The 27,065-nt window shown below is 45.8% G+C and overlaps 1 protein-coding gene across 1 annotated transcript in view; it reads left to right on the top strand.

Annotated features, from left to right (window-relative positions):
- Positions 1-27,065, top strand: part of LOC138643633 (maternal DNA replication licensing factor mcm6) — a 332,741-nt gene that overhangs the window by 204,199 nt on the left and 101,477 nt on the right. The window contains exons 10-12 of the mRNA XM_069732489.1: positions 267-374; positions 11,644-11,799; positions 24,969-25,097. Coding sequence (XP_069588590.1) covers positions 267-374; positions 11,644-11,799; positions 24,969-25,097 — 393 coding nt within the window. The remainder of the gene's footprint in view (positions 1-266; positions 375-11,643; positions 11,800-24,968; positions 25,098-27,065) is intronic.

The following is a 27,065-nucleotide window of genomic DNA, read 5'->3' as shown; positions in this document are numbered from 1 at the left end:
AATAATCTCTGGGTCTAATCATCTAACAAACACTGCGGTATGCTCCCTCGCCATACAATTTACACAATACCCAAGTGATTCGTGAATTGAAAAAACTAAATTATCCCAGCGATACATTTGCATATAAACATGTCTATCCATCCTTTGACTTCCATGATTTTTTTTCCTGGTGTTAGAATTTCAATGTTGAGTGTATTACACCAATAATTTTTTTTACATGCACGATCTATAATCACTTTTTTTTTTTTACCTTAATACCTGTATAGGGCGTTTGTTGCATCGATGAATTTGACAAAATGGATTTAAAAGATCAGGTGGCTATTCATGAAGCTATGGAACAGCAGACCATATCAATCACAAAAGCTGGGGTGAAGGTAGGGTATCAAGGCTTTGTTTTTGTGTGTGTGTGTATATGTGTATATGTGTATATGTGTATATATATATATATATATATATATATATATATATATATATATATATATATATATATATATATATATATATTATCTATCTCTAAACTGCAGTCCAAAGGAGAAATCAACAACGCAAATGCCACCAACATGCAATACTTGTAGCGTTTCACACTTGTATACTGACTTGTAGTGTGTAATGATGACTTTTATGCAGAAAAAAGGCATAAACAAGAAAAGGTGTTTTTTAAGAAGACTGGTCTATTATATTATTATTACTGATGGCAAAGTAATTTTAATTCTCTATAATGACCTACACTGTGTGCAGAATTATTAGGTAAGTTGTGTTTTAGAGGATTATTTTTTATTATTGATCAACAACTATGTTCTCAATCAACCCAAAAGACTCAAATATCAAAGCTTAATATTTTTGGAAGATGGAGTGGCTTTTTTTAGATTTGGCTATCTTAGGAGGATATCTGTTTGTGCAGGTAGCTCTTACTGTGCAGAATTATTAGGCAACTTAATAAAAGCCAAATATATTCCCATCTCACTTGTTTATTTTCACCAGGTAACCCAATATAACTGAAAAAATTTAGAAATAAAAATTTCTGACATGCAAAAACAAAGCCCCCAAGAACTGGTGACTAGGGTTGAGCGACCTTGACCTTTTTAGAGTCGAGTCGGGTTTCGCGAAACCCGACTATCTCAAAAGTCGAGTCGAGTGGAATCGGCCGATTATCGCGAAAAGTCGGGGATCGACCGAAACACGGAACCCAATGCAAGTCAATGGGGGAGCATAGTCGACAGTGAGTAGAGGCCAGGAAAACATGTACAGAGCCCATTTTAATGGCAAAAACATCCATTCTTGTTACTGAAGCTTGTCAATCGTAATTTAGCTTATAATAATTGTAAGGCATTTGAAATTGGGGGTCATTTGGCTAAAGTTGTGGGGGGTAGGGCTGGTTCAAGTAATTAGTGGGCCCAGTAAATCTGGACCACGTCACGGCAGTGGAGCAGGGAGAGGTAAGTGTTTCAACTTTGCAAGTGCTGTGATCCTGAGTAAGCAGGGGGGGGCCCACTCGTTGGCATTGGCACTGGCACAGGGCCCCTCAAAGTACAGCGGTGTGTTTGCACGGCGGGGACGCCTCCCACCGGCAGCAACATTTTTGCGTACTATGAGGGGCCCTGTGCCAGTGACGTCGCCAACGAGTATTCCTCCCCCCACCTGATGAAGGAACCTGCACCTTCATCTGCACCTTCCTCGTTGTCCCAGTGTAAGGTGGTATGGTATGCGTGAAGGGGGACCTGACTTTCAGCAGGGTCACAATCTTGCACTGTAGCGTGCACGGGGAATGTTGCATTATGGGTCAATGTACCAGCAGACTCATCTATCACTGGCTGGGCAATGGGCAGGATGAGGGGGAAACAGATATGGGCCCAAAGAATAAAGTGGGCTAAATGCAGTTCAAAATTGGTAACAGGACTAACCAGGGGGCATTGTTTTGTTCAGTGGAGGACAACTGGAATGAGAGGCTGACAGAGAGTAGGCCCAAATCAGTAAGTATTCTAAATGCAGTTCAAAATTGGCAACAGTAGTAAACCGGCGGCACAGCTTTGTTCACTGTAGGAGAACAGCAAGGAGCGGCAGACACAGATAGAAGGCCCCAACCCAACTAGTAGGCCTAATGCAGTGTTGTTTTCAACAACTACTAAACGAGAGCCAGAAGATCGAAGCAATGGAGAGGAAACCTGGGGAACACCTTGGAGTGGAAGACACCGTCTCTACACCCCAGACCCAACTTGTAGGCCGAATGCAGTGTTGTTTTCAACAACTACTAAACGAGAGCCAGAAGATTGAAGCAATGGAGAGGCAACCTGGAGAACACCTTGGAGCGGAAGACACCGTCTCTACACCCCAGACCCAACTTGTAGGCCAAATGCAGTGTTGTTTTCAACAACTACTAAACAAGAGCTTTAAGATTGAAGCAATGGAGAGGCAACCTGGGGAACACCTTGGAGCGGAAGACACCGTCTCTACACCCCAGACCCAACTTGTAGGCCGAATGCAGTGTTGTTTTCAACAACTACTAAACGAGAGCTACAAGCTCTAAGCTATGGAGAGGAAACCTGGGGAACACCTTGGAGCGGCAGACACCGTTAGTAGGCCCTACCGAAGTAGTAGTAGTAGCCCCAATGCAGTTTTCAAATTCCTATAGGCTGAAAACCAGACTATTGACGCTCAGCTTTTTTAAAAGGAGGACAGCTGTATTGAGTGGCGCAGACAGACACAGGTAGTAGGCCTTAAACACAACATTCGGCTCAATGCAGTTTAAAAAAGGTTACAGGGGTACACAGGCAGCATTGGTCTGTTCAGTGAAGGACAATTTCAATTCTGGACCACAGACAGAGTTTGTATGCCTACTATTAAAAAAAGGATGCTCTATGCAATTTTAAATAGGTTCCAGGGGTACACGGGCAGCAGTGGTCTGGTCAGTGGAGGACTAGTGGAAGGAGGGACCGCAGACAGGCGTAGTAGGCCTAACATAACAAAATTTGGCTGTAGGCACTTGCAATTCTCTTGCAGGGGTACGCAGGCAGCATTGGTGTTGTCAGCGGAGGCCGATTGTAATGAGTGTCTGCCAGTTAGTACTGCAAAACAATAAATAGATGTTAATGTCTCGCATTACAACAAAACCAAAACACAAAAGGGTGGAATACTTAGGTACAGGGGTGGGCTCCTCTACTGAGTTTTAGACCTAGTAATTTGGCGCTAATTATTTACTGGTGTAAATGTAGGACACTGCCCTTGACTATGTTAAGTACCATCATACATGTCAACACATTGGTATTGTCAGTGCCAGGCATTGAATGATGTCAGCGCATAGACTAAACATTGGTGGAACTGTGAGAGATAATTGTGCAAGTGGTAGAGCAATGTTTGAGCTGGGGGTGGGGGAACTCTCTTGTGGCCGGCGGTACAGGCCCAGGGCCCCTCATCTTACAACAGTGTGTCTGACGTTGGGTGCGCACCACCACCGCCAGAGACACTTTATTGTACTATGAGGGACCCAGTGGCAGTGCCGTCGACCAAAAGCGGGCACACCCACCTCTTCAGACAAACAGCACTCTCACGGGTGCTTGCGCCAAGTGGCGAGACCACGGCCCCGTGGGGGGGAGTTTGGCCATTTAGGGAGGTGTAAACATGTCATATGCTGGACAATCAGCTGCTGCAAATTACGCGATTGGAAAAGTCAGTCAGAGTAGTCCACAAGCAAGACCTTTTCATAGGAAAGCTAGGTGTCAGCAGGGCAAGGTGGGGCAAAAGAATTCGAAATCCAGTTGTGGTTCATTTTAATGAATGTTAGATCATCAACATTTTGGGTAGCCAGACGAGTCCTTTTTTCGGTTAATATTGAACCTGCAGCACTGAATACTCTTTCTGATAGGACACTAGCTGCCGGGCAAGCAAGCTCCTGCAATGCATATTCTGCCAATTCTGGCCAGGTGTCTAATTTGGATGCCCAGTAATCAAATGGGAATGACGGTTGAGAGAGAACATCGATAAGGGATGAAAAATAGTTAGTAACCATACTGGACAAATGTTGTCTCCTGTCACTGTGAATTGATGCAGCAGTACCTGTCCTGTCTGCGGTCATAGCAAAATCACTCCACAACCTGGTCAGAAAACCCCTCTGTCCAACGCCACTTCTGATTTCTGCACCTCTAACACTTCTGGTCTGCTGCCCCCTGCAGCTCGTGTGAGAACGATCACGGGCGCTGTGTGCTGGGAATGCCTGAAGCAAACGGTCAACAAGAGTTGATTGTTTGGTTGCTAATATTAGTTCCAAGTTCTCATGTGGCATAATATTTTGCAATTTGCCTTTATAGTGAGGATCAAGGAGGCAGGCCAACCAGTAATCGTCATCGTTCATCATTTTAGTAATGCGTGTGTCCCTTTTGAGGATACGTAAGGCATAATCCGCCATGTGGGCCAAAGTTCCAGTTGTCAAATCTGCGGTTGTGCTGGGTTGAGGTGCTGTTTCAGGCAAATCTACGTCACTTGTGTCCCTCAAAAAACCAGAACCCGGCCCTGGCACGCCACCAATTTCCAGTGGCCCCGGAAAAGCTTCCTCATTAAAAAAATACTCATCCCCATCATCCTCCTCATCCTCCTCCTCCTGTTCGCCCGCTACCTCGTCCTGTACACTGCCCTGACCAGACAATGGCTGACTGTCATCAAGGCTTTCCTCTTCCTCTGCTGCAGACGCCTGCTCCTTTTATGTGCGTCAAACTTTGCATCAGCAGACGCACTAGGGGGATGCTCATGCTTATTATGGCGTTGTCTGCACTAACCTGCCGTGTGCATTCCTCAAAACACTGAAGGACTTGACACATGGCTTGTATCTTCGACCACTGCACACCTGACAACTCCATGTCTGCCATCCTACTGCTTGCCCGTGTATGTGTATCCTCCCAAAAATACATAACAGCACGCCTCTGTTCGCACAGTTTCTGAAGCATGTGCAGTGTTGAGTTCCACCTTGTTGCAACTTCTATAATTAGGCGATGCTGGGGAAGGTTCAAAGACGGCTGATGGGTCTGCATACGGCTGGAGTGTACGGGCGAACGGCGGATATGCGAGCAAAGTCCGCACACTTTGAGGAGCAGGTAGGATAAGCCCGGATAACTTTTCAGGAAGCACTGCACCACCAGGTTTAAGGTGTGAGCCAGGCAAGGAATGTGTTTCAGTTCGGAAAGGGAGATGGCAGCCATGAAATTCCTTCCGTTATCACTCACTACCTTGCCTGCCTCAAGATCTACAGTGCCCAGCCACGACTGCATTTCTTTCTGCAAGAACTCGGACAGAACTTCCGCGGTGTGTCTGTTGTCGCCCAAACACTTCATAGCCAATACAGCCTGCTGACGCTTGCCAGTAGCTGCCCCATAATGGGACAACTGGTGTGCAACAGTGGCAGCTGCGGATGGAGTGGTTGGGCAACTGTGGTCTGTGGACGAGCTCTCGCTTCTGCAGGAGGAGGAGGAGGGGGTGCGAACGGCTACAGCCAACTGTTTCCTAGACCGTGGGCTAGGCAGAACTGTCCCAAAATTGCTGTCCCCTGTGGACCCTGCATCCACCACATTCACCCAGTGTGCCGTGATGGACACGTAACGTCCCTGGCCATGCCTACTGGTCCATGCATCTGTTGTCAGGTGCACCTTTGTACTCACAGATTGCCTGAGTGCATGGACGATGCGCTCTTTAACATGCTGGTGGAGTGCTGGGATGGCTTTTCTGGAAAAGAAGTGTTGACTGGGTAGCTCGTAGCGTGGTACAGCGTAGTCCATCAGGGCTTTGAAAGCTTTGCTTTCAACTAACCGGTAGGGCATCATCTCTAACGAGATTAGTCTAGCTATGTGGGTGTTCAAACCCTGTGTACGCGGATGCGAGGCTAAGTACTTCCTTTTTCTAACCAGAGTCTCATGTAGGGTGAGCTGGACTGGAGAGCTGGAGATCGTGGAACTAGCGGGGGTGCCGGTGGACATGGCAGACTGAGAGACGGTTGGAGACGGTATTGTTGCCGCCGGTGCCCTAGATGCAGTGTTTCCTACTACGAAACTGGGGATTCCCTGACCCTGACTGCTTTGGCCTGGAAAGAAACCTGCACAGATACTGCAGGTGGTGGGGAAAATGGTGGCCTTACACTGACGGAAGGGAACTAGCTTCATTGGCCGAGGGTGCTACAACCTTAAGGGACGTTTGGTAGTTAGTCCAGGCTTGCAAATGCATGGTGGTTAAATGTCTATGCATGCAACTTGTATTTAGACTTTTCAGATTCTGACCTCTGCTTAAGGTAGTTGAACATTTTTGACAGATGACTTTGCGCTGATCAATTGGATGTTGCTTAAAAAAATGCCAGACTGCACTCTTTCTAGCATCGGATACCTTTTCAGGCATTGCAGACTGAGCTTTAACCGGATGGCCACGCTGTCCTCCAACAGGTTTTAGCTTTGCCACGCGTTTTGGACCATCTACGGGCCCGGCAGATGGAACCTGTTGCGATGTTGATGCCTGCTGCGGCCCCTACTCCTCCGCTTCAGAACTACTGCCGCCTGCACCCTGTTCCCCCAATGGCTGCCAATCGGGGTCAACAACTGGGTCATCTATAACCTCCTCTTCTAGCTCGTGTGCAGCTTCGTCTGTGTCACCGTGTAAGTCGGTGGTATAGCGTTCGTGACGGGGCAACATAGTCTCATCAGTGTCTGATTCTGGATCAGTACCCTGTGAGGGCAATGTTGTGGTCTGAGTCAAAGGACCAGCATAGTAGTCTGGCTGTGGCTGTGCATCAGTGCACTCCATGTCAGATTCAACTTGTAATGGGCATGGACTGTTAACTGCTTCACTTTCTAAGCCAGGGACGGTATGTGTAAAGAGCTCCATGGAGTAACCCGTTGTGTCGCCTGCTGAATCCTTCTCTGTTGCTGTTTTTGCTGAAGAGGACAAGGAAGCGATTTGTCCCTGACCGTGAACATCCACTAACGGCGCGCTGCTTTTACATTTACCAGTTTCAGAAGAGGAGGCAAAAGAGCTAGAGCCTGAGTCAGCAAGGTAAGCCAAAACTTGCCCTTGCTGCTCCGGCTTTAAAAGCGGTTTTCCTACTCCCAGAAAAGGGAGCGTTCGAGGCCTTGTGTAGCCAGACGACAAACCTGGCTCCACAGCTCGAGACTTAGGTGCTATATTGTTTTTCCCACGACCACCCGATGCTCCACTACCACTACCATCATTACCAGCTGGCAATGAACGGCCACGACCTCTTCCACCAGACTTCCTTATTGTTTTAAAAACGTCACCAAACTAACGGTATTTGTTACTGTCAAACAACTTACAAGGTGAACTCTAACTTCTGTATGATTTAGATATCCCTTTATAGGTGGGTGAGACCTTAAGGAAAATCAGGGACGATGTTACACACTCTGTTTTCTGTGGCACCAAATGAGAGAGATGCCATACACGCAGGACTGTCACTCAAGCAGAAAGGCCAATATTAATCTCCCACTTTTTTTTTTTTTTTTTTTTTTTCAGGGAGAATTTAGATACCAAATTTAAAAAAAATACACTAGGCTTTCTATGGCCCAATATTTAAGAGAGATGGCACACTCAGGACTGGCACACAAGCAGAAATGCCAATCTTAATCTCCCACAACTTATTTTTTTAGGGAGAATTAAAAAAAAAAAAAAAAAAACAGGGACTGTCCTACAATTACTATCTCCCTGCAGTAATCTCAGCCAGGTATGGCAGGCAGCAATAAGAAGGAGTGGACTGCTGCACAAATTAAATAAAAAGTGTGGACAAACAAAAAAGATAGCTGTGCAGAAAGGAAGGAACAACAGGATTTGTGCTTTGAAAAAAGCAGTTGGTTTGCACAGCGGTGTACACACAGCAATGCAGCTATCAGGGAGCCTTCTAGGGCAGCCCAATGAGCTACAGCGCTGAGGAAAAAAAATGTAGCTTCCACTGTCCCTGCAAACAAAAGGTGGTGTTGGACAGTGGAAATCGCTACAGCACAAGCGGTTTGGTGGTTAATGGACCCTGCCTAACGCTATCCCTGCTTCTGACGAAGCGGCAGCAACCTCTCCCTATGCTCAGATCAGCAGCAGTAAGATGGCGGTCGGCGGGAACGCCTCTTTATAGCCCCTGTGACGCCGCAGACAGCAAGCCAATCACTGCAATGCCCTTCTCTAAGATGGTGGGGACCAGGACCTATGTCATCACGCTGCCCACACTCTGCGTCCACCTTCATTGGCTGAGAAATGGCGCTTTTACTGTCATTGAAACGCGACTTTGGCGCGAAAGTCGCATACCGCATGGCAGACCCCACACAGGGGTCGGGTCGGGTTTTGTGAAACCCGACTGTGCCAAAAGTCGGCGACATTTGAAAATGAACGATCCATTTCGCTCAACCCTACTGGTGACCAATATAGCCACCTTTCTTTATGATGACACTCAACAGCCTTCCATCCATAGATTCTGTCAGTTGCTTGATCTGTTTACAATCAACTTTGCGTGCAGCAGCCACCACAGCCTCCCAGACACTGTTCCGAGAGGTGGACTGTTTTCCCTCCCTGTAGATCTCACATTTTATGAGGGACCACAGGTTCTCTATCTGGTTCAGATCAGGTGAACAAGGGGGCCATGCCATTATTATTTTTTCTCTTCTTTGAGATCTTTACTGGCCAGCCATGCTGTGGAGTAGTTGGAGGCATGTGATGGAGCATTGTCCTGTACCACTGCTTGAAGAAGTTGTCTTCCAGAAACTGGCAGTAGGTCTGGGTGTTGAGCTTCACTCCATTCTCAACCCGAAAAGCTCCGACAAGTTCATCTTTGATACCAGCCTATACCAGTACCCCACCTCCACCTTGCTGGCGTCTGCGTCGGAGTGGAGCTCTCTGCCCTTTACTGATCCAGCTTCTGGCCTATCAAGAGTCACTCTCATTTCATCAGTCCATAAAACCTTTGAAAAGTCAGTCTTAAGATTTTTCTTGGCTCAGTCTTGACATTTTATCTTATGTTTCTTGTTCAAAGGTCGTTTTTCAGCTTTCCTTACCTTGGCCATGTCCCTGAGTATCGCACACCTTGTGCTTTTTGTTACTCCAGTAATGTTGCAGCTCTGAAATATGGGAAATGGCATCTTGGCAGCTTCACGCTTGATTTTCCTCCATTCATGGGCAGTTATTTTGTGCTTTTTTTGCCCAACACGCTTCTTGCGACCCTGTCGGCTATTTGCCATGAAACGCTTGATTGTTTGGTGATCACACTTCAAAAGTTTGGCAATTTCATGACTGCTGCATCCCTCTGCAAGACACCTCACAATTTTGGACTTTTCAGAGCCAGTCAAATCTCTATTCTGACTTTTTGCCAAAGGAAAGGAAGTTGCCTAATTAAGCACACCTTATATAGGGTTTTGATGCCATTAGACAACACCCCTCCTCATTAGAGATGCACTTGACCTGATTTACTTAATTGGTAGTTGGCTCTCAAGCCTGAACAGCTTGGAGTTGGACAACAAGTATAAAAAGTATCATGTGATCAAAATACAACTTGCCTAATAATTCTGCACACTATGTATATGGTTCCCTTTATATGTTGGAATAATTAGGATCAGAATAGTAATTCAATATGTATGGGAAGGGGTATTGCTATTTATTACAGCCTAATACTAACATAGTTTTTACACATTTTTGAAAATTGTCCAGAGCTTATTAAAATGGAAATTTTACTTAAACTTTCAAACCACTGCCGCTCTGGTGTTTTCAGTTTGGACCCAAACTTAATGTCTCTTCCATTCAGCCATCTGCATGGCTGAGGCTAGTAAATGGCTGCCTTTTCAGGTGATTAATGGGCAGGATGTTACTTATAAGGCTATGTGCACACATTTCTGCCAAGAGATGCAGAATCCGCACAAAAAATTCCAGAAGCTAATCCGCAACGTGTGCACATAGCCTTAGGGTATATGCACACATTGCATATTTGGCTGCGGATCCTCAGCAGTTTTTCATGCGTTGTATAGTACCATGTAAACCTATGGAAAACCAAGTCCGCAGTGCACATGCTGTGGAAAATACCGCGCAGAAACGCTGCAGTTTATTTTCCACAGCATGTCAATTCTTTGTGCGGATTCCACAGCGTTTTACACCTGCTCCTCAATAGGAATCCGCAGGTGGAATCCGCACAAAATCTGCACTAAAACTGCAGTAATCCACAGATAAAGCGCAGGATGTTTTACCTGTGGATTCTGCAGAATCCGCATGGAAAAATCTGCAATGGAATCTGCAATGTGTGCACATACGCTAACAGTGGAAAAATATCTCTGTATTTTAAATTAAACATAACTTGTTAAAAATACATGTATGTACATTCCTCTTGCATTTCTAAATGTTGATGTTTCTATTCCCTCCCCCCTCTCCTTTTTAAAGGGAATTTAACAGCAGGTTTTTGCTATTCAGTTTGAGAATGAATTATGTAGTGGCTGAGCACCTGATTCCAGCGATGTTACTGCGCTGTGGGATGATTGCTGTTTCAATCCAATCAGTGTTTTATCAGCAGGTTATCATTGCTGCAGGACAAAGTGTCTGGTGAATCTTAAAGCTTAGTCACACTAAACGACTTCCCAACGATCACGACCAGCGATACGACCTGGCCGTGATCGTTGGTAAGTCGTTGTGTGGTCGCTGGGGAGCTGTCACACAGACAGCTCTCCAGCGACCAACGATCAGGGGAAAGACTTCGGCATCGTTGAAACTGTCTTAAATGATGCCGAAGTCCCCCTGCAGCACCCGGGTAACCAGGGTAAACATCGGGTTACTAAGTGCAGGGCCGCGCTGCTGCCGAGAGCTTCCCTGCACTGACTGTGTCAGCGCCGGCAGTAACAGCGTGTGCTCTGCTTTACGGCCGGTGCTGACAGTCAGTGCAGGGAAGCTCTCGGCTGGAGCGCGTGCATTAGCAGCGCTCCTGCCGAAAGCAGTTTTAACCCTATGGACGCCGGGGGACGTGACAGACATCAGAATGTGAGTATGTACTGTTTTTTTTTTACTTTTACAATGGTAACCAGGGTAAATATCGGGTTACTAAGCGCGGCCCTGCACTTAGTAACCCGATGTTTACTCTGGTTACAAGTGAACACATCGCTGGATCGGCGTCACACACACCGATCCAGCGATGACAGCGGGTGATCAGCGACCAAAAAATGGTCCTGATCATTCCCCAACGACACACGATCTCCCAGCAGGGGCCTGATCGTTGGTCGCTGTCACATAACGAGATCGTTAGCTGGATCGTTGCTACGTCACCAAAAGCATGACATTGCAACGCTAGCGTTAACGATATCGTTATGTGTGACTCCAGCTTTAGTCCACTGCTCTGTGTAAGTCCAATGCCACCACTGATTAGCCGCTTTCTGTCTGCAGTGACCGAAAGCAGCTAATCAGTAGTGTAGGAAGGGTCATACAGGGCTACACTTTGCTGGAATTGGGGTCTCCGCCATTGCACATTCTTGCTTTTAGATTACAAAGCAAACACCCACGGACGGATTTCCTTTAAAATTTGTTGCAATTTTCACAAATGTATTTGGGTCATTTTGTATTTTGCATCTTGCTTCTATTAGTGTTATGTAGAGTAGTATAATAACAATTGCAATCGCAACAATCTGTTCTTTTGTTTTTATTTTCTGTAAGGCCACATTAAATGCTCGTACATCCATCCTGGCTGCAGCAAATCCTGTTGGTGGAAGATATGAACGATCAAAGTCATTGAAGCAAAATGTAAATCTTTCAGCTCCAATAATGTCCAGATTTGACCTTTTCTTCATTCTTGTAGATGAATGCAATGAGGTATACACTTTTCAGAAGTATTTAGTTTTCAGTGTTCTGATTTTGTACAGATAAAAGATTTTAACTTTTATCTTTACTTTGTGCTTTTTAAAGTGTATGAATTTTATTACTTACTAGCTGAAGAGCCCGGCGTTGCCTGGGCATAGTAAATATCTGTGGTTAGTTATATCACCTCACGTCTCTTATTTTCTCATCATGCCTCTAATTTTTCCCTTCCCCATGATGGCACCTAACATGAGAGATGGTCCGAGCCCCCCCAGGAACAGGAAACCTGAATAGGAGATAAAAGATGAGGGCGGCACCTCTCTCCTCAGTTTGGTTTCCTGTTCCTGCGGGGCACCTGCGACATCGTCCCAGAGGGATCTATCTCTGGAGGTGCCGGTCCGGAGACAGAGGCCCACAGCGGGAGCAGCTGGCGGCGTATACGGCCGCATCACTCACGTGCGGTGATCCGGAGCTGCGGCGGTGGCGTCCGTCCCGCGGGGGGCTCCCTGGTGTCCGCTCCTAGCTGGAGGCTGGACCAGGTCAGAAGCGTGTCCCATCACTAGGCTGGTTCAACCAGAAGTAGCGTCACACACCGAGGAGAGCGCTGTGCTGACACTCCCGGGAGGGAGGAAGTCAGGGGCGCTCACACCGCTCTCTCCCCTATAGTATATTAAGAGGCAAGGCATAAGCAGCAGTGCCTTCAGCCTCTTCAACATGGCGGACCTGACTGCAGAATCGCCAGTACCGGTGGACGTTCCGCAGACCCCCGTGGGGAGGAAGGTTACGGCCAAGCAGAAAAACAAATTCTGCACACTCTGATAAAGCTCTCCCTAAAACTTATGACAAACGGATCTGTTGTTTATGTATAGAAAAGACGGTGGCCGAGGAGTCCTCATCACTACTCCAAAATATAAAGAATATCGTTGGGGATGAAGTAAAAATCACAGTGAAGGATCAACTGAAACAGCATGGGCTATGTAGCTCCGGGAATCCACCTCCTAGGCCTGCCCAAACCTCTGACATGGAATCAGAAGGCGAACCAGGGGAATTGCCACGTGATGGTGATTCAGACTTAGACTCTTCGGATGAGGAGTGTGGTCGGCTGTATGTACTAGCTGAGGATGTTGGGAAACTGCTTAAGCTAGTTAGAGCAACACTGGGGGTTGAAACACCAAAAGAACATAAAACAACCCAGGATTCTATGTTTAGCAACCTAGAAGTAAAAAAACGCAGAGTTTTTCCCTTTCACGATAATGTTTTAAACTTAATTAAAAAAGAGTGGAAAAAAACAACTAAAAAAATGTTAGTTCCCCAAACCCTTAAACGCAAATATCCGTTTGAGGAAGAAATTTGTGAAAAATGGGAGAAAGCACCTAAATTGGACTCTGCAATTGCAAGCACTTCCAGGGGCATAGCGCTTCACTTCGAAGACATGGGGACCCTTAAAGACCCTCTTGATAAAAAGGCGGACGCCTTCTTAAAATCGGCATGGGAAGCATCAACATGGGCATTTAAGCCAGGAGTAGCCGCTACCTGTACAGCTCGGGCCATGATAAAGTGGTTAGAGGAGTTGAGTGAGCAGATAAGGGACAAATGTCCAAGGGAGAGACTCTTAGAGGTAATACCCTCACTTCAAAATGCGGCAGGCTTCCTCGCAGATGCCGCCATTGACTCAGTGCGTTTTTTTGCACGCGCATGTGCCCTCTCCAACTCTGGCAGAAGGGCATTATGGCTTAAAAATTGGTCAGCTGACTTTCAGTCCAAAGTCAAATTATGAGCAGTCCCTTGTGAGGGCCAGCATCTATTTGGGAAGGCACTCGATGAGATTCTAGAGAAGGCTGCGAATAAGAAGAAACACTTCCCACCTCCCCCCTTCTCAAGACGGCGATGGAGTGATAATCGACGTTCCTTTCGGGGTTCAGGAAAAGCAGGCCGGGGTCGGCCGGGGGATAGATCCACCCCTGGGAAGCCCTGGGGTGAGAGAAGAGAAAGAGGATATCTCTTTAATAAGCCTCCTCAGAAATCAGACCCCAAACAACAACAATGACGCCGATATCCGGGTGGGAGGAAGACTTCGATTTTTTTTTTTGTCCACCAATGGGAAAAATTGCAGACATCACAGTGGGTAGTATCCCTACTAACCAAAGGCCTACATCTAAATTTCACCTCCCTCCCTTCTCATCGAGTAAAAGTCACCCATGTCGCAAAAAGGAATCAGGCAACATTGGAAAGGGAAGTTCATCTCCTCAGGGAAAAACAAGTTCTTGTAGAAGTACCAACACAAGAAGTTGGGAAAGGATTTTACAATTTTACAGAACCCTATTACTCACACCGAAGCCAGATGGTTCACTGAGAACGATCTTCAATCTGAAATCCCTAAACCAATACATCAAGGTAGACAAATTCAAAATGGAGACGTTAAAAACTACAACAAAACTGCTATATCCAGGCTGTTACATGGCAGTAATAGACCTCACAGATGCCTATTATCATGTTCCCATTTGTGTAGAACATCAACAATTCCTAAGACTAATAGTAGAAATAAATCAAATCCCCACTCGTCTACAGTACCAATGTCTCCCCTTTGGGGTGTCTGTGGCTCCCAGAATTTTTACAAAAATAATTTCAGAGATGGCGTCGTTGGTAAGAAAGGAAAATATCTTACTAATACCATATCTAGACGACTTTCTCCTTGTGGCAGACAGCCAGGAAGAATGCGTAGTAGCAGTCTCGAAAGTACGGGACCTATTGTCCAAATTGGGGTGGCTGATCAATTTTAAAAAATCAAAGATGCATCCAGTCCAGATACAGGAATTCCTAGGAATTCAACTGGACTCAATCAGGCAAATCTGTATCCTTCCGGACAGGAAAATAAACGCCATAAAACAAAAAATAAATCAGACGCAATCAGGCCGGCCCATCTTGTTAAGAGAAGCCATGTCCCTTCTGGGGATGTTGACAGCCACAATCCCAGCAGTTCGGTGGGCACAAATACATTCAAGGGAGTTGCAATGGCAAATACTGACCAAACAGGCAAAAGATCCCCACAATCTAAACCAAAAAATAGTTCTTTGGCCACAAGTGCAGGACTCTTTAATTTGGTGGCTAAAAATAGAAAATTTAAAAAACGGGGTACCGTGGTCAGCCCAAGATCCGGTGGTGCTAACCACGGATGCAAGCCCTCTCGGCTGGGGGGCACATTTAGAACATCAGATTCTGCAAGGCAGATGGGATCCTCAGATGGAGTCAGCATCCTCCAACCTAAAGGAGCTAACCGCAATAAGGCTAGCAATTCTGCAAACAGAAGAAATTGTCGAAGGGAAACACCTAGTGGTCTTGTCCGACAACAGCACGGCAGTCTCCTACATAAATCGTCAGGGGGAAACAAGGTCAAGATCTCTGTTAGAAAAAACCAAAAGACTGTTTTCTTGGACAGAAAATCACCTCCTATCTTTGACAAGTACTCATCCGAAAGGAACAAGCAATCTTGTTGCGCTGTTACACCAATGGAACTTCCATCTGGCCTACGCATTTCCTCCGTTTCCGCTGATACCGACAGTGTTGAAGAAGATCCGGGAGGAGGGAACACGAATAATACTGATTGCACCCTTCTGGCCGAAGAGGGCCTGGTTCACTTGGCTCAGGCGTATGTCCATATCGGACCCATGGATCCTTCCAGAAGTGCAGAACCTTCTACACCATGGTCCAGTGTTCCATCCTCAAGTACACAATCTGCATCTCACTTCCTGGAACTTGAGAGGGGGCTTCTACTAGGAAAGGGTTTCTCAGCTCCATTAGTTTCTTCTCTGCTATCCAGCAGGAAAAAAAACTACATCTAATAAATATCAAAAAATCTGGGAAAATTTCTAGAGTTCTCAGGGCGACGCCTATCAACCACCATTCAGAAAGTCCCAATAAGGGAAGTCTTAGAGTTCCTCCAAAAAGGTCTGGAACGGGGGTTATCTACCAGCACCCTAAAGGTGCAAGTTTCAGCGCTTGGCGCGTTATTTGATAAAAAAATTGGCGGATCACCCCTGGGTGTACAGGTTCATCCGAGCCTCCTTCACAGCCAGACCATTGTATGTCACAGCAAGACTGTATGTCTTCTCTTGTATATAGTATATACCTGTATGTCATCTCCCCTGTAAATAGTATATACCTGCTGTATGTCATCTCCTCCTGTAAATTGTATATACCCATGTGTCATCTCCTCCTGTATAAAGTATATACCTGTATGTCATCTCTTCTGTATATACTATATACCTGTATGTCATTTCCTCCTATATATAGTATATACCTGCATGTCATCTCCTGTATATAGTTTATACCTGTATGTCATCTCCTCCTGTATATAGTATGGACCTGTAAGTCATCTCCTCCTGTATATAGTATATACCTGTGTATCATCTGCTCCTGTATATAGTATATACCTGTGTCATCTCCTCCTGTATATAGTATATACCTGTATGTCATCTCCTCCTGTATATAGTATACTAGATGTTGGGCCGTTTCTAACGCATCGGGTATGCCGTATTTCCTATATGGTACATTAGTTGCTCTTGTAGTTTGTCTGCTTATTAATCAGATTTTTATTTTTGAAGGAAAATACCAGACTTGTGTGTGTTTTAGGGCGAGTTTCATGTGTCAAATTATGTGTGTTGAGTTTTGGGTGGCGACATGCGTGTAGCAACTTTTTGTGTGTCAAGTTGCATGTGACAGGTTAGTGTAGCAAGTTGTGTGCAGCAAGTTTTGCACGTGGCGAGTTTTATGTGTGGTGCGTTTTGAGTATGTGCAAGTTTTGTGTGAGGCAACTTTTGCATGTGTTGCAACTTTTGTGCATTTCCATGAGGTGAGTTTTGCATGTGTGGCTAGTTTTGTGTGAGCCTAGTTTTGCATGTGGTGAGTTTTGAGCGGCGACTTTTGTGTTTCGACTTTTATGTGGTGAGGTTGGTGTATGTGTGGTGAAATGGGTGCTGAGGGTGGTATGTGTTCAAGCACGTGGTAGTTTGTGGAGCATTTTGCGTGTGTTCATATCCCCGTGTGTGGTGAGTATCCCATGTCGGGGCCCCACCTTAGCAACTGTACGGTATATACTCTTTGGCGCCATCGCTCTCACTCTTTAAGTCCCCCTTGTTCACATCTGGCAGCTGTCAATTTGTCTCCAACACTTTTCCTTTCACTTTTTTCCCCATTATGTAGATAGGGGCAAAATTGTTTGGTGAATTGGAACGCGCGGGGTGAAAATTTCGCCTCACAACATAGCCTATGACGCTCTCGGGGTCCAGACGTGTGACTGTGCAAAATTTTGTGGCTGTAGCTGCTACGGTGCAGATGCCAATCCCGGACACACACCACACACACACACACACACACACACACACACACACACACACACACACACACACACACACACACACACACACACACACTCATTCATTCAGCTTTATATATTAGATAGCATAATCATTTTGTAGCAGATTTCTTGAAATATTTTATTTTCTTCTAACTTGGGTGGTGTAATATGTGAAACAATAGTTGTAATTTTGCATTAACTTCTTTTTTACAGAAGGAGGAGAACTGCATACAATTGTCTCTAGTCTAAACAATCCCCTGAGCTTAATACATTTGCAGCATAAATTTATATGGTTTAGTCCCGACAGTTTTCTATGGTGTGTGTGCACGCAGATAGATAGATAGAGATATAAAAGAACACAGCAGCACATGTACACGAATTTAGGCCACAGACAAATGTTCAATATGAATCATATTTCTCAAAAAAATTTCATAATTTTTTCAAAAATGTTTTTCTTAAAACTTAGTTATAGATAAAATGAAGATTCTTGGCGCATAAATTGGCCAATTCATGTGTGCCCATCAACCACGGCAAGGTGATCTCCCTCTGATGGGTCCTACTCTACTGTACATGCCAATCTTGGGCCACCAGCCTACAACTTTGGACAAACATGTCACTCTGGGCTAAACCTACAATTTATGAGCAGGTAGAGTTGATTACCACCACCTGCAAGGTCAATGGGAGGAGTGCAAGATCAGTCTGGATGCAGCCACATCCATACACCAAACAGAGAAAAAAAAGCCAACCAGCACTCCCAATGTGAACACATGCAAGCTGTATCATATAGATATAAAAGAACACAGCAGCACATGTACATGAATTTAGGCCATGTGAAAACACAGACAAAAGTTCGATATGAATCGTATTTCTCAAAAAAATCTTTTCTGTTTGGTATAATATATATATATATATATATATATATATATATATATATATATATATATATATATATATATATATATATATATATATATATATATATATATATATACACATATACATATATATATATATATATATATATATATATACATACCAAACAGAGAAAAGATTTTTTTGAGAAATACGATTCATATCGAACATTTGTCTGTGTATATATATATATGTTAGGACTGGCGGAACGCACCAAGAAAGGTGATAAAGATGCGTTCGCAGTCCGGGGTCCACCGTGCAGGTGAAAACCTGCTGCTAGTAAATACAGACTATATGGCGGTACACTAAAGTATATATACGTGGGTTCAACCTCACCCAGCGTGAAGGTAGCAATCCTGTTGCGTCACAGGATCGCGGTACCGCACCTAAAGCGCGAGCGAGTAGTCAGCGTACTTAACCCCAACTGGGATTGAAGTCCAATTAGACCCTCGCTGGCACTACACCACAACTGGGTGTGTAAGGAAACTTAAGAATAAATATATATATGCACAGGAGTGCGAGCAATGCCGCACTGACGGACGCCACCAACCACACTGGCTTGGGTATGGAAAGCACAAGGCAAGCGCACGGCGCCGTACAGGCGGACACAGCAAGAGGACGCTGTAATGTGTGTATCGTGCAGATGATTAGTCGGGCGCTAGATAGCTACCAACATCCGCGAGCAGACAACAACTCTAGGGAGGGATATTTAGGAGCTTTCATCCATCGACATATTCATCTACACACACACATATAACATTATGAGACAATACTAGCGCATGGCCGTGCGGTCATGCGCAGTTTATATAGTTGCAGCACAGGAAGTGGCTACAGCACTTTTGCCCTTCCAAGACCTGCCAAGAGGACCAATGGAATGTGCTGCAGAGCCTGAGCACATGACCCTCGATCTCCAACGGGAGATCTTACCCTGGGCATGCTCAGTACGTGCAGACAAGGACTTAGTCCCAGAGAAGTCCCTTCGCTGCTGACCAGCACTGACTTTAATGGCAGGGACTGGAGAAGCAGCAGCAACTCTTCGCACAGAGTCAGACTGAGCGAGACGCTGGGATCGACGTCCCTGCTGAGCAGACTCCACTGTGGCTGAAGGAGAATGGGAGACCGCAGCGGAGACGGATCGAGATTCCCCCTGTGCAGCAGAGGAAACTCGACTCCTAACATATATATATATATATATATATATATATATACACACAGACAAATGTTCGATATGAATCGTATTTCTCAAAAAAATCTTTCCTCTGTTTGGTATAATATATATATATATATATAATATTAGAGCAGCACAAAGAAAAAGTCCTGGAGCTTATTTAATCAGCCCAGAAAGCGACGTTTCGGTCCCAACAGGAACCTTTCTCCTAGCAGGGAACATGTAAAAGTGCCAGGTATATAAAGAGTATACATAATTATAATCATTTGCATTAATCATCATTGTAAGAGCATGTATTTACATTATAATTAACATGCATACAGTGCAGGCAGTGATGCATGACATTGGTATTGTCGACCACCGTGAATACGTGTCTCCCTAAGGGTCTCTGACCCCTTTCCTTCCCATCATCCGAATAATGACATGAGTCTCACGTTGGATATAATTGGCCACAGCAGCCTTTATTATAAACAGATTAACATTTAACCGTAACATGATCTGGGAAGGGGTCCTTGAAGCGTAAAGTCTGGTGTTAACCATAGTATAAACAAGTGGACAATAGACCAAACGTAGATTACTCTGTCGTTACCCCACATGCTCGAGAGCACCAAAATACCCCAAAGGGTTACCCTTGTCCACTTCCAACTTAGGAATCTGGCCCACCGTTACCAAGATTCCCCCAAATCACCAGACCTGCAACCAAAACTTATACCAACTGGAGAATCCATATCCCGACGGACCCCCCAGGCCAATTTAGCAACAACTCCAAGGACCCCTCCCCCCGCCACCACGAGGATACTTGACCCCCTCAAGTACCCGAGACCCCACCAGCCTTAACCGCTATGGCCCGCTCAATTCCAGACTGCAGCCCGAGGGCCCACAAGTCAATGCCCACCGCGTTCAGATGAACGCCATCACCCAAAAGATATTGGTCACCAGCACGCTCCAACTCAAAATGACGCATGGCAAAACCCCCATTCCGTGCGACAAAACCAGACACGGCCCAATTCACCTTGATGCGGGCCTTATTAATCTTGTCCACCGACCTAGCGTGCCTCCAAGATTTCCGTGGAACAATCTCCGACCACACGATAGACATGTCCCGAAAAGAAACCCATAGCCGTAGCAAGTCTTGTTTAATGTCCCGGATCAACTCACGACAAGGACGAACTCCCAAGTTGTTTCCCTAAACGTGTAAAACCAAAATGTCGGGAGGCCTGTCCAACCGCACGCCGTTGTGTACCTCCTCCAGGACTCTATTCCAACCTAAGCCCCGAAACCCCAACCACGTCCCTGGAAAAGCCGAGCTGTCTTCCATCCCATCGGACATCTGCTCGCTTTGCGCCCCAGTACACGTAAGAGTGGCCGACAATCCACACCAACAGCGAGGATGAACCGGAAAAACAAACAACTTAGGCACGTGCCGACAATGAGTACAATGACCGACAGTCACCAGCCTCTCATGGCCTCACGTAACTCCAATAACGACCAGACTCCCACCGTCCCGGCCGTAGCGCTAGCCAATCTACGTGAAAAAAATCCTCCCCTTTGGAATTAACCTCTGGCTTCCCATTTTTTCTTAAAGCACTTGGAGGCTCCATGCGATGCGCCATTGCAGTTCGAGCACAAATGCTTGAACTTACACGTCGCGCCGAACTTACACTGGCGCCTCACCTATGGCATCCATATAGCAAAACAAGGCGGAGCAATTCTCGGGAGCCTTCTCGCCAATAACACTTGCCAAAATCGCGAATGCCTGGAGCTAATTTACAAACGTCTGAGGAATAAGGCGCCATCGCCGCTTTTCCTCCTCTTCCTTCTTACTATCTTCCTTTTTACTCTTATCAAGGTTAAATTTCTCCAACGGCAAGAGCGAAAATATCTTGACATACTCGTCCTTCCAAATCTTCTCATGCACCTCCTTTTTCAAGTGCGCCCCCAACGGCCCTTCAAAACAAACACATACACCTCGTCCCGCGCCTTATCATCCAACCGAATGCCCCCCTCCTTCTCTTTCTCAGTCTGCACGGATACCGAGACCGGCTCGGTCGACCTGCCCGATTCAGCAGACCCGCTGCCGGATAACACCAACCCCGGATCAGACGATCCGACCCAAGCTGACAAAGGGTATGGCCCTGGCCTACCACTGCCCAACCATGACAACAGCTCTCGTACACCTGACAACAACTCCCCCACCCCTTCACGACTCGTATCAGCCGGCATACCGACTCCATCACCCCTTTCCACATACCCCACAATCCGATTCACAGAAGTCAAAGTCGGCGTCGAAAACGCCGGGGACAAACAATACATAGAAGGGTTCTCACCAGGCTGCAGGGGAGCTGTGATCCCCCCAGCCGCAGACGCCGTAGCCGTCCAGCCGTCTCTCGATCCCGAAGCCGTCCTTGGGCCCTCCCAGACGTGAACTTCGCTCCGCAATACCGCTCCAACGATCCACCCCCTGCGGAGGGGACTGTGCCGAATCCGTCAGCCGAGGTGACTACCTGATGTCCTGCAGGCCCAGGCCCAGACCCGCCGTACGAAACGCTACTGTCTGACATCGCCACCCTAGAGGATGCAGGCCCGGCCGCCGGTGCTGGAGGGGAATTGTGCCCCCTGGTCGTGTCCGGCAGCCCCGCTGGGTCTGGGGCACTGCCTGCCACTGGTATGCTCCCCCGCTGACTCACAGTGCCGCAAGAGGCAGGCCGCCTGGCCTGGTCATCGCCACGGCGACCCGCCGTGACATCGCTCTGGCCGTTAGGAGCACTGGCACGTATAGGCCCCGCCCCCCGGCATGCTGGGGGAGAAGGCCTAACTGCCGCCGCGGGCCTCAGCGCAGCTGGAAGATTCCTTCCAGACCGCGGCCTGCTGGGGCGCTTCTGAGCAGGCACGCGGCCTGGAGGGCCCTCTGAGGGGCTCCTGCGCCGCCGCTGAGACACCGGGGTGACATCGGGGGATAAGCGCTGCGGGGGCCGCACTCGCCTGGACCGCCGCTCACCGGGCCCGACCGCCGGGGGATCCACACCGCCGCTGCCACCACCAAGGATGCTGGACACTTGAGCCTCCAGCCAGCCTGGAGACTGTGACACCGCTGCCCCCCGCAGCTGTAACAGGACTCCTTCAGTAGCTGTCATGGTAAGCTGCTCGTGCTTGGTGCTTCCTGTTCACAGGTCCTCAGAGCGGGAAGTGACCGGCTCCTAACTGATGGCCTCCTGCCTTTCAGTATGGAGCTCCTCTGAAACTGTGCCTCAAAGGAGACCGTGATTTCTACAATCAGACAATTGCATCTTCAAATCCTCTAAGGCTAGTTTCACATTTGCGTTTAAAAACGCAGCGTTAAAAATGCAAACGCAGGTGGTGAAAAAAAGCATGTAAACGCGTGCAAATGCTACGTTTTTTAGACACATGCGTTTTCGTATACGGTAAAAAAAGCGGCGTTTTGACGCGTTTACATGCGTTTTTTCCTGCATTTGCGTTTTTGAAACGCATGATGAGAAGTGTGTGACAGCTGCTAATCATCAAAATCAACTAGAAAACACACTATAAATAGAAATAGCTAGGGTTAGGGTTTGGATCACTAGGGTTAGGGTTAGGGTTTGGATCCCTAGGGTTAGGGTTAAGATTCCTTTATCACCTTGATGGTGGGGGGTTGGGGTTAGGGTTTGGATCCCTTTATCACCTTGATGGTGGGGGGTTAGGGTTAGGGTTTGGATCCCTTTATCACCTTGATGGTGGGGGGTTAGGGTTAGGGTTTGGATCCCTTTATCACCTTGGTGTGGGGTGGCTTATCAGTGTGTAGACTTGTTTTTTTCTATTGAAACGCATGCGTTCAAAAACGCAACCAAACGCATGTGCTAAAAAGCATGCGTTTACATAGACAGCAATACGTTTTTTTACAACAAAATGTACAGTGTAAAAAAACATTCCTAAAAAAAGTCAGAATTGTGTTTTGTTTTTTGTTTTTTTTTTTCCCCACAATTTCAGCTCACTTGGATTTTTTTACCCCCCCCCCCCGTTTTCAAGTACACTGTGATAAAAAGAATGGGGTCATTTAAAATTATAACTCATCATGCAAAAAAGCAAGCCCTCATATGTCTATGTGAGCAGAAAAATAAGAGTTATGGTTCAGGGAAGGAGGAAACAATGGAAATTGGCTATGGGGTGAAGGGGTAACCATTTGACATACACGGTTACAGTACTGCTCTTTAAATATCTTAGCCCGGGAGTTCCTGTGATGTCACTGGATGGTGAAGTCATGTTTTAATGAGTATACAGTATGTAGAATGTGTACAGGTATCTATTGTACTTTGTTATTGTATGTGTTTATGGGTCTTGTTTGACCCTATATGTGTTTAAAAAAAAAAAAAAATTCTGAAAGTTTAATAAAAAATTAATGGTTAAAAAAAAGAGGAACACTGGAAATAAATGATGACACTAAAGGCTAAAAAAAAAAATTGTAGGCAGGCTATGTTACTATGTTATATATCTAGCTACAGCCTCGACGCTGCAAAACAGAGCTGCGCGTATGCGCAAGATTTTCAGGGAGTGCCGGATGTCAGCTGTGATAGTCAGCTGACACCCGGCCCCAATCAGCCGCGCTCCCCCCCCGTGAGCGCGGCTGATTGGTGATGACTTACTATCCCGTCGGTGGTCATATGGGCCCACCCCACCTCGACGGGATAGTATGTCAGATGCGCAGAAAGGGGTTAAGAGGCACACACCACTTGATCACCTGTTTTGAGTTAAACACCTCCCTATTCACAGAGCCTGAAATGCTATTCCAGTCAGGGTGTGGGGTAGTATTTCTAGCATACAAAACACTGTCACATTTGATGACGTTGATGGAATATTGCACCTGACCCGCCCTGGCTCCTCCAGAGTTTCTTTTCAAATACTGTTAATTTGCAAACGAGTTTAATTGCTCTTCAACTCAATTTACCTTTTAATAACTATGAAAATGGGAATAACACTAACATACAATTTAAATGTTATCTTTTAAATGGAGTGTTTAGGACTCTACACCAAAACTTATTTTTATTTTTTATGGGAGTAACATTGAGGTGATTTAAACTTTTTATATATATATTGTTTGTAGAATTTTTCTTTTAGTTTTTCAAGCAATCTGAAAATTGCGATCTACAAAGTAAAATAGCACTTTGACTGACCTTCACAGGAATGGTAACACATGGCAGTTATGGGAGCCTTCAGTAGATGATCATGTTGTGGGGGGGCTGATGAGAGCCGGTGTGCATGCAATTATGTAATTTAATCACCCCTGGCAGAGATTCACAGTGGTATTTAAATAAACTGTAGACATAAGAGCAAGCTTTAGATGCTTCAGTGACCAGTAGATGGCAGCTATGTGAAATGGATTTGGCTCCTGAGCCAACTTCACACATTTATCAACCTATGACTAATGTGGACCTCATAAGACTGTAAGTTATACACATAAGATTTTAAATGGATTCTACAGGACAGATTGACTGTCCAAATAAAGTACAGGTACTCAGTTCACCCATGGTGTGGCCAAACATTTAAGAGCACCTTCCCATCAAATTGTTTTCCCTCTATCTCCACCCTACCCTCTTCTTTGACACCTCTGGCTTTATAAAGTCAGAATAGCAGAGAAAAATGGGTAAACAGTCATTGGGTTAAACAGTTATTCTTTGCTAATAGAATCTTTTAAAAATGAAAAATGGAGTACCAAATTAATTCTAATATTTTGAAGTGTTTTGTTTGCTTTTTGCTTAGGTAACAGATTACGCTATAGCACGAAGGATTGTTGATTTACATGCAAGAAATGAGGAGTCTATAGAACGAATTTACTCCCTAGAAGACATTCAGCGATATTTACTGTTTGCTCGTCAATTCCAGCCCAAAGTGAGTGTAAAGAATCTATTTTCTTCAATGTATAAAGTGGTTTTCTCAATGGTTTAGAATGGATTACAAAAAATTAAAAATAAATCCTAATCTCCTCAGATTTCCCATTCCTGATGAAAAGGAACTGGAAGGAAATATCCTCTATATAGTCGGTGACTGGCTGGGCATTTTATAAAAATCCTTTAACAAAAGTTTTAAAAAAGTATAAATCCCAAAGATGCCATTCAACCCCCATAGTCACCAATGTTGAAAAATATCTAAATGTTTAATGTATCATTATTACTGTATGGTTTACGATGACATAATACCAATGAAACTTACATTATATAACTGTATGTATTTCTAATGTTGTACAACATATGTTGTGTGTTTTGAACAGTTACAATAAGTGAAGTCAATAACATTGATCTTGTGAGAATGGCGCCGGGGTGGGTTACATTAAACAGCAAATAAACAGTCAGCTACTGAAATTAATATGTTGGAAGTAGTAAAATGGGCAGAACTAAGCATTTGGGCACTTTGAAAAGGACCAATTTGTCATGGATAGGTGACTGGCACAGGATCTAAAATAAATAGCAGATCTTTTGGAGTGTTCCCTATATGCAATGGTTAGGATTAATGATGACCTAACGTACATTATCAGCACTGTCCCCATTAAGGCTCACAATCTAAATTTCTTATCAGTATGTCTTTCGAATGTGAAAAGAGACCAGAGTACCTGGAGGAAACCCACGCAAACATGGGGTGAGATTTGAGTCCATGACCACAGCACTGCAAGGCTGCAATGCTAACCACTGAGCCACCATGCAATCGGAGTGCACAAATGGTGGTACTTTTCTGAACCATCATACGAAGTTCTTCTATGTGCTAATCTTGTGCATTGCTGTCTCTATGCAATACATCATGCATTTGGCCTAAAGACAGCTGGAGCAGGGAGAGTGGATGAATACAGCCTCTAGGCAGGACTTAGGGCTTTGCAGTCCATAGCTGAATATATACAGTTGGGCTCAAAACTTTACGTACCCCAGCAGAAATGTTGCTTTCTTGGCCTATTAAGTCACCAAATCAGGAGTACCAAGGTGCGGTGGTGGAAGACAAGGTGGTGAATGATTAAGTCACTGATTAAACCTAGGAAGCTGGCATGCAGAGCAAGGCCAGAAGTGATTTGGGTGAGGAATTGTCAGCAGCAAAACACCGAAACAGGCAGGAAGAGGCAGTGGGGTGATCAGAGGGAGAAGGTGGGCAACTGTTCCGCAGATGACTCACTAATACATCTCTCTGTCAAAGCATTAGGTGTTCCCCAGTCAGAGGCTTTTTTAAAGAGTTATTAAACAATCAAAATGGGCATTTGCATCTGGAGCGCCTGCCAGGGCCGTGGGGATACTCGGTACTGGGCTGGTTCTTAAAGGAATGTCATGGCAGCAGTGACCCGGTCCGTGGCACTGGGCGTTCAATAAATGGGAAAAGGGGAATTGTTCGTGACACCACCTGTGGTATTTGGCAAATAGGAGAGGTTAGCTGACGCTGCTTGAACAGACCACTGGGGCTGATGGTGATGCAGCAGTGTTGTTACAGCTCTTCATAGGTAGAGCTACACCCCAGGGCAGTGATGGTGTTAAAGGTGATGAAAGTGGTTGTGGTGCAGGGCAGGTGATGCAATAATAATTCAGAGGACGCCGCAGGGTGCAGTTTCTACACGTTTACTCACAGTTCTTAGCTGTAGTCCCCAGCAGGGGTGTTGTGTTCTTCAGGTTAGTGGTCCAGCCAGCTCTCAAGTAAATTGGGTGCATCTTCTAGAACCCCCTATCTATGCTTCTTTCCTGTCTGTCTCACTGCGCTGGCTCTCACCCTTCTGCCCTGCACCTTCACACACTGTCCCAACCAGCAGCCTCAGATCTTGTCGGGTGACACTCTCTGTTGGTCCCCTGGATCCTATGTGGCTACCTTTTGAGCAAATGTGCTGGATGT

This window comes from Ranitomeya imitator, chromosome 6 (genome assembly GCF_032444005.1).
Source record: "Ranitomeya imitator isolate aRanImi1 chromosome 6, aRanImi1.pri, whole genome shotgun sequence".
NCBI classification, from domain to species: Eukaryota; Metazoa; Chordata; class Amphibia; order Anura; family Dendrobatidae; genus Ranitomeya; species Ranitomeya imitator.
The sequence above is the reverse complement of the archived record's forward strand: the minus strand, read 5'-3'. Positions and strand labels throughout refer to the sequence as shown.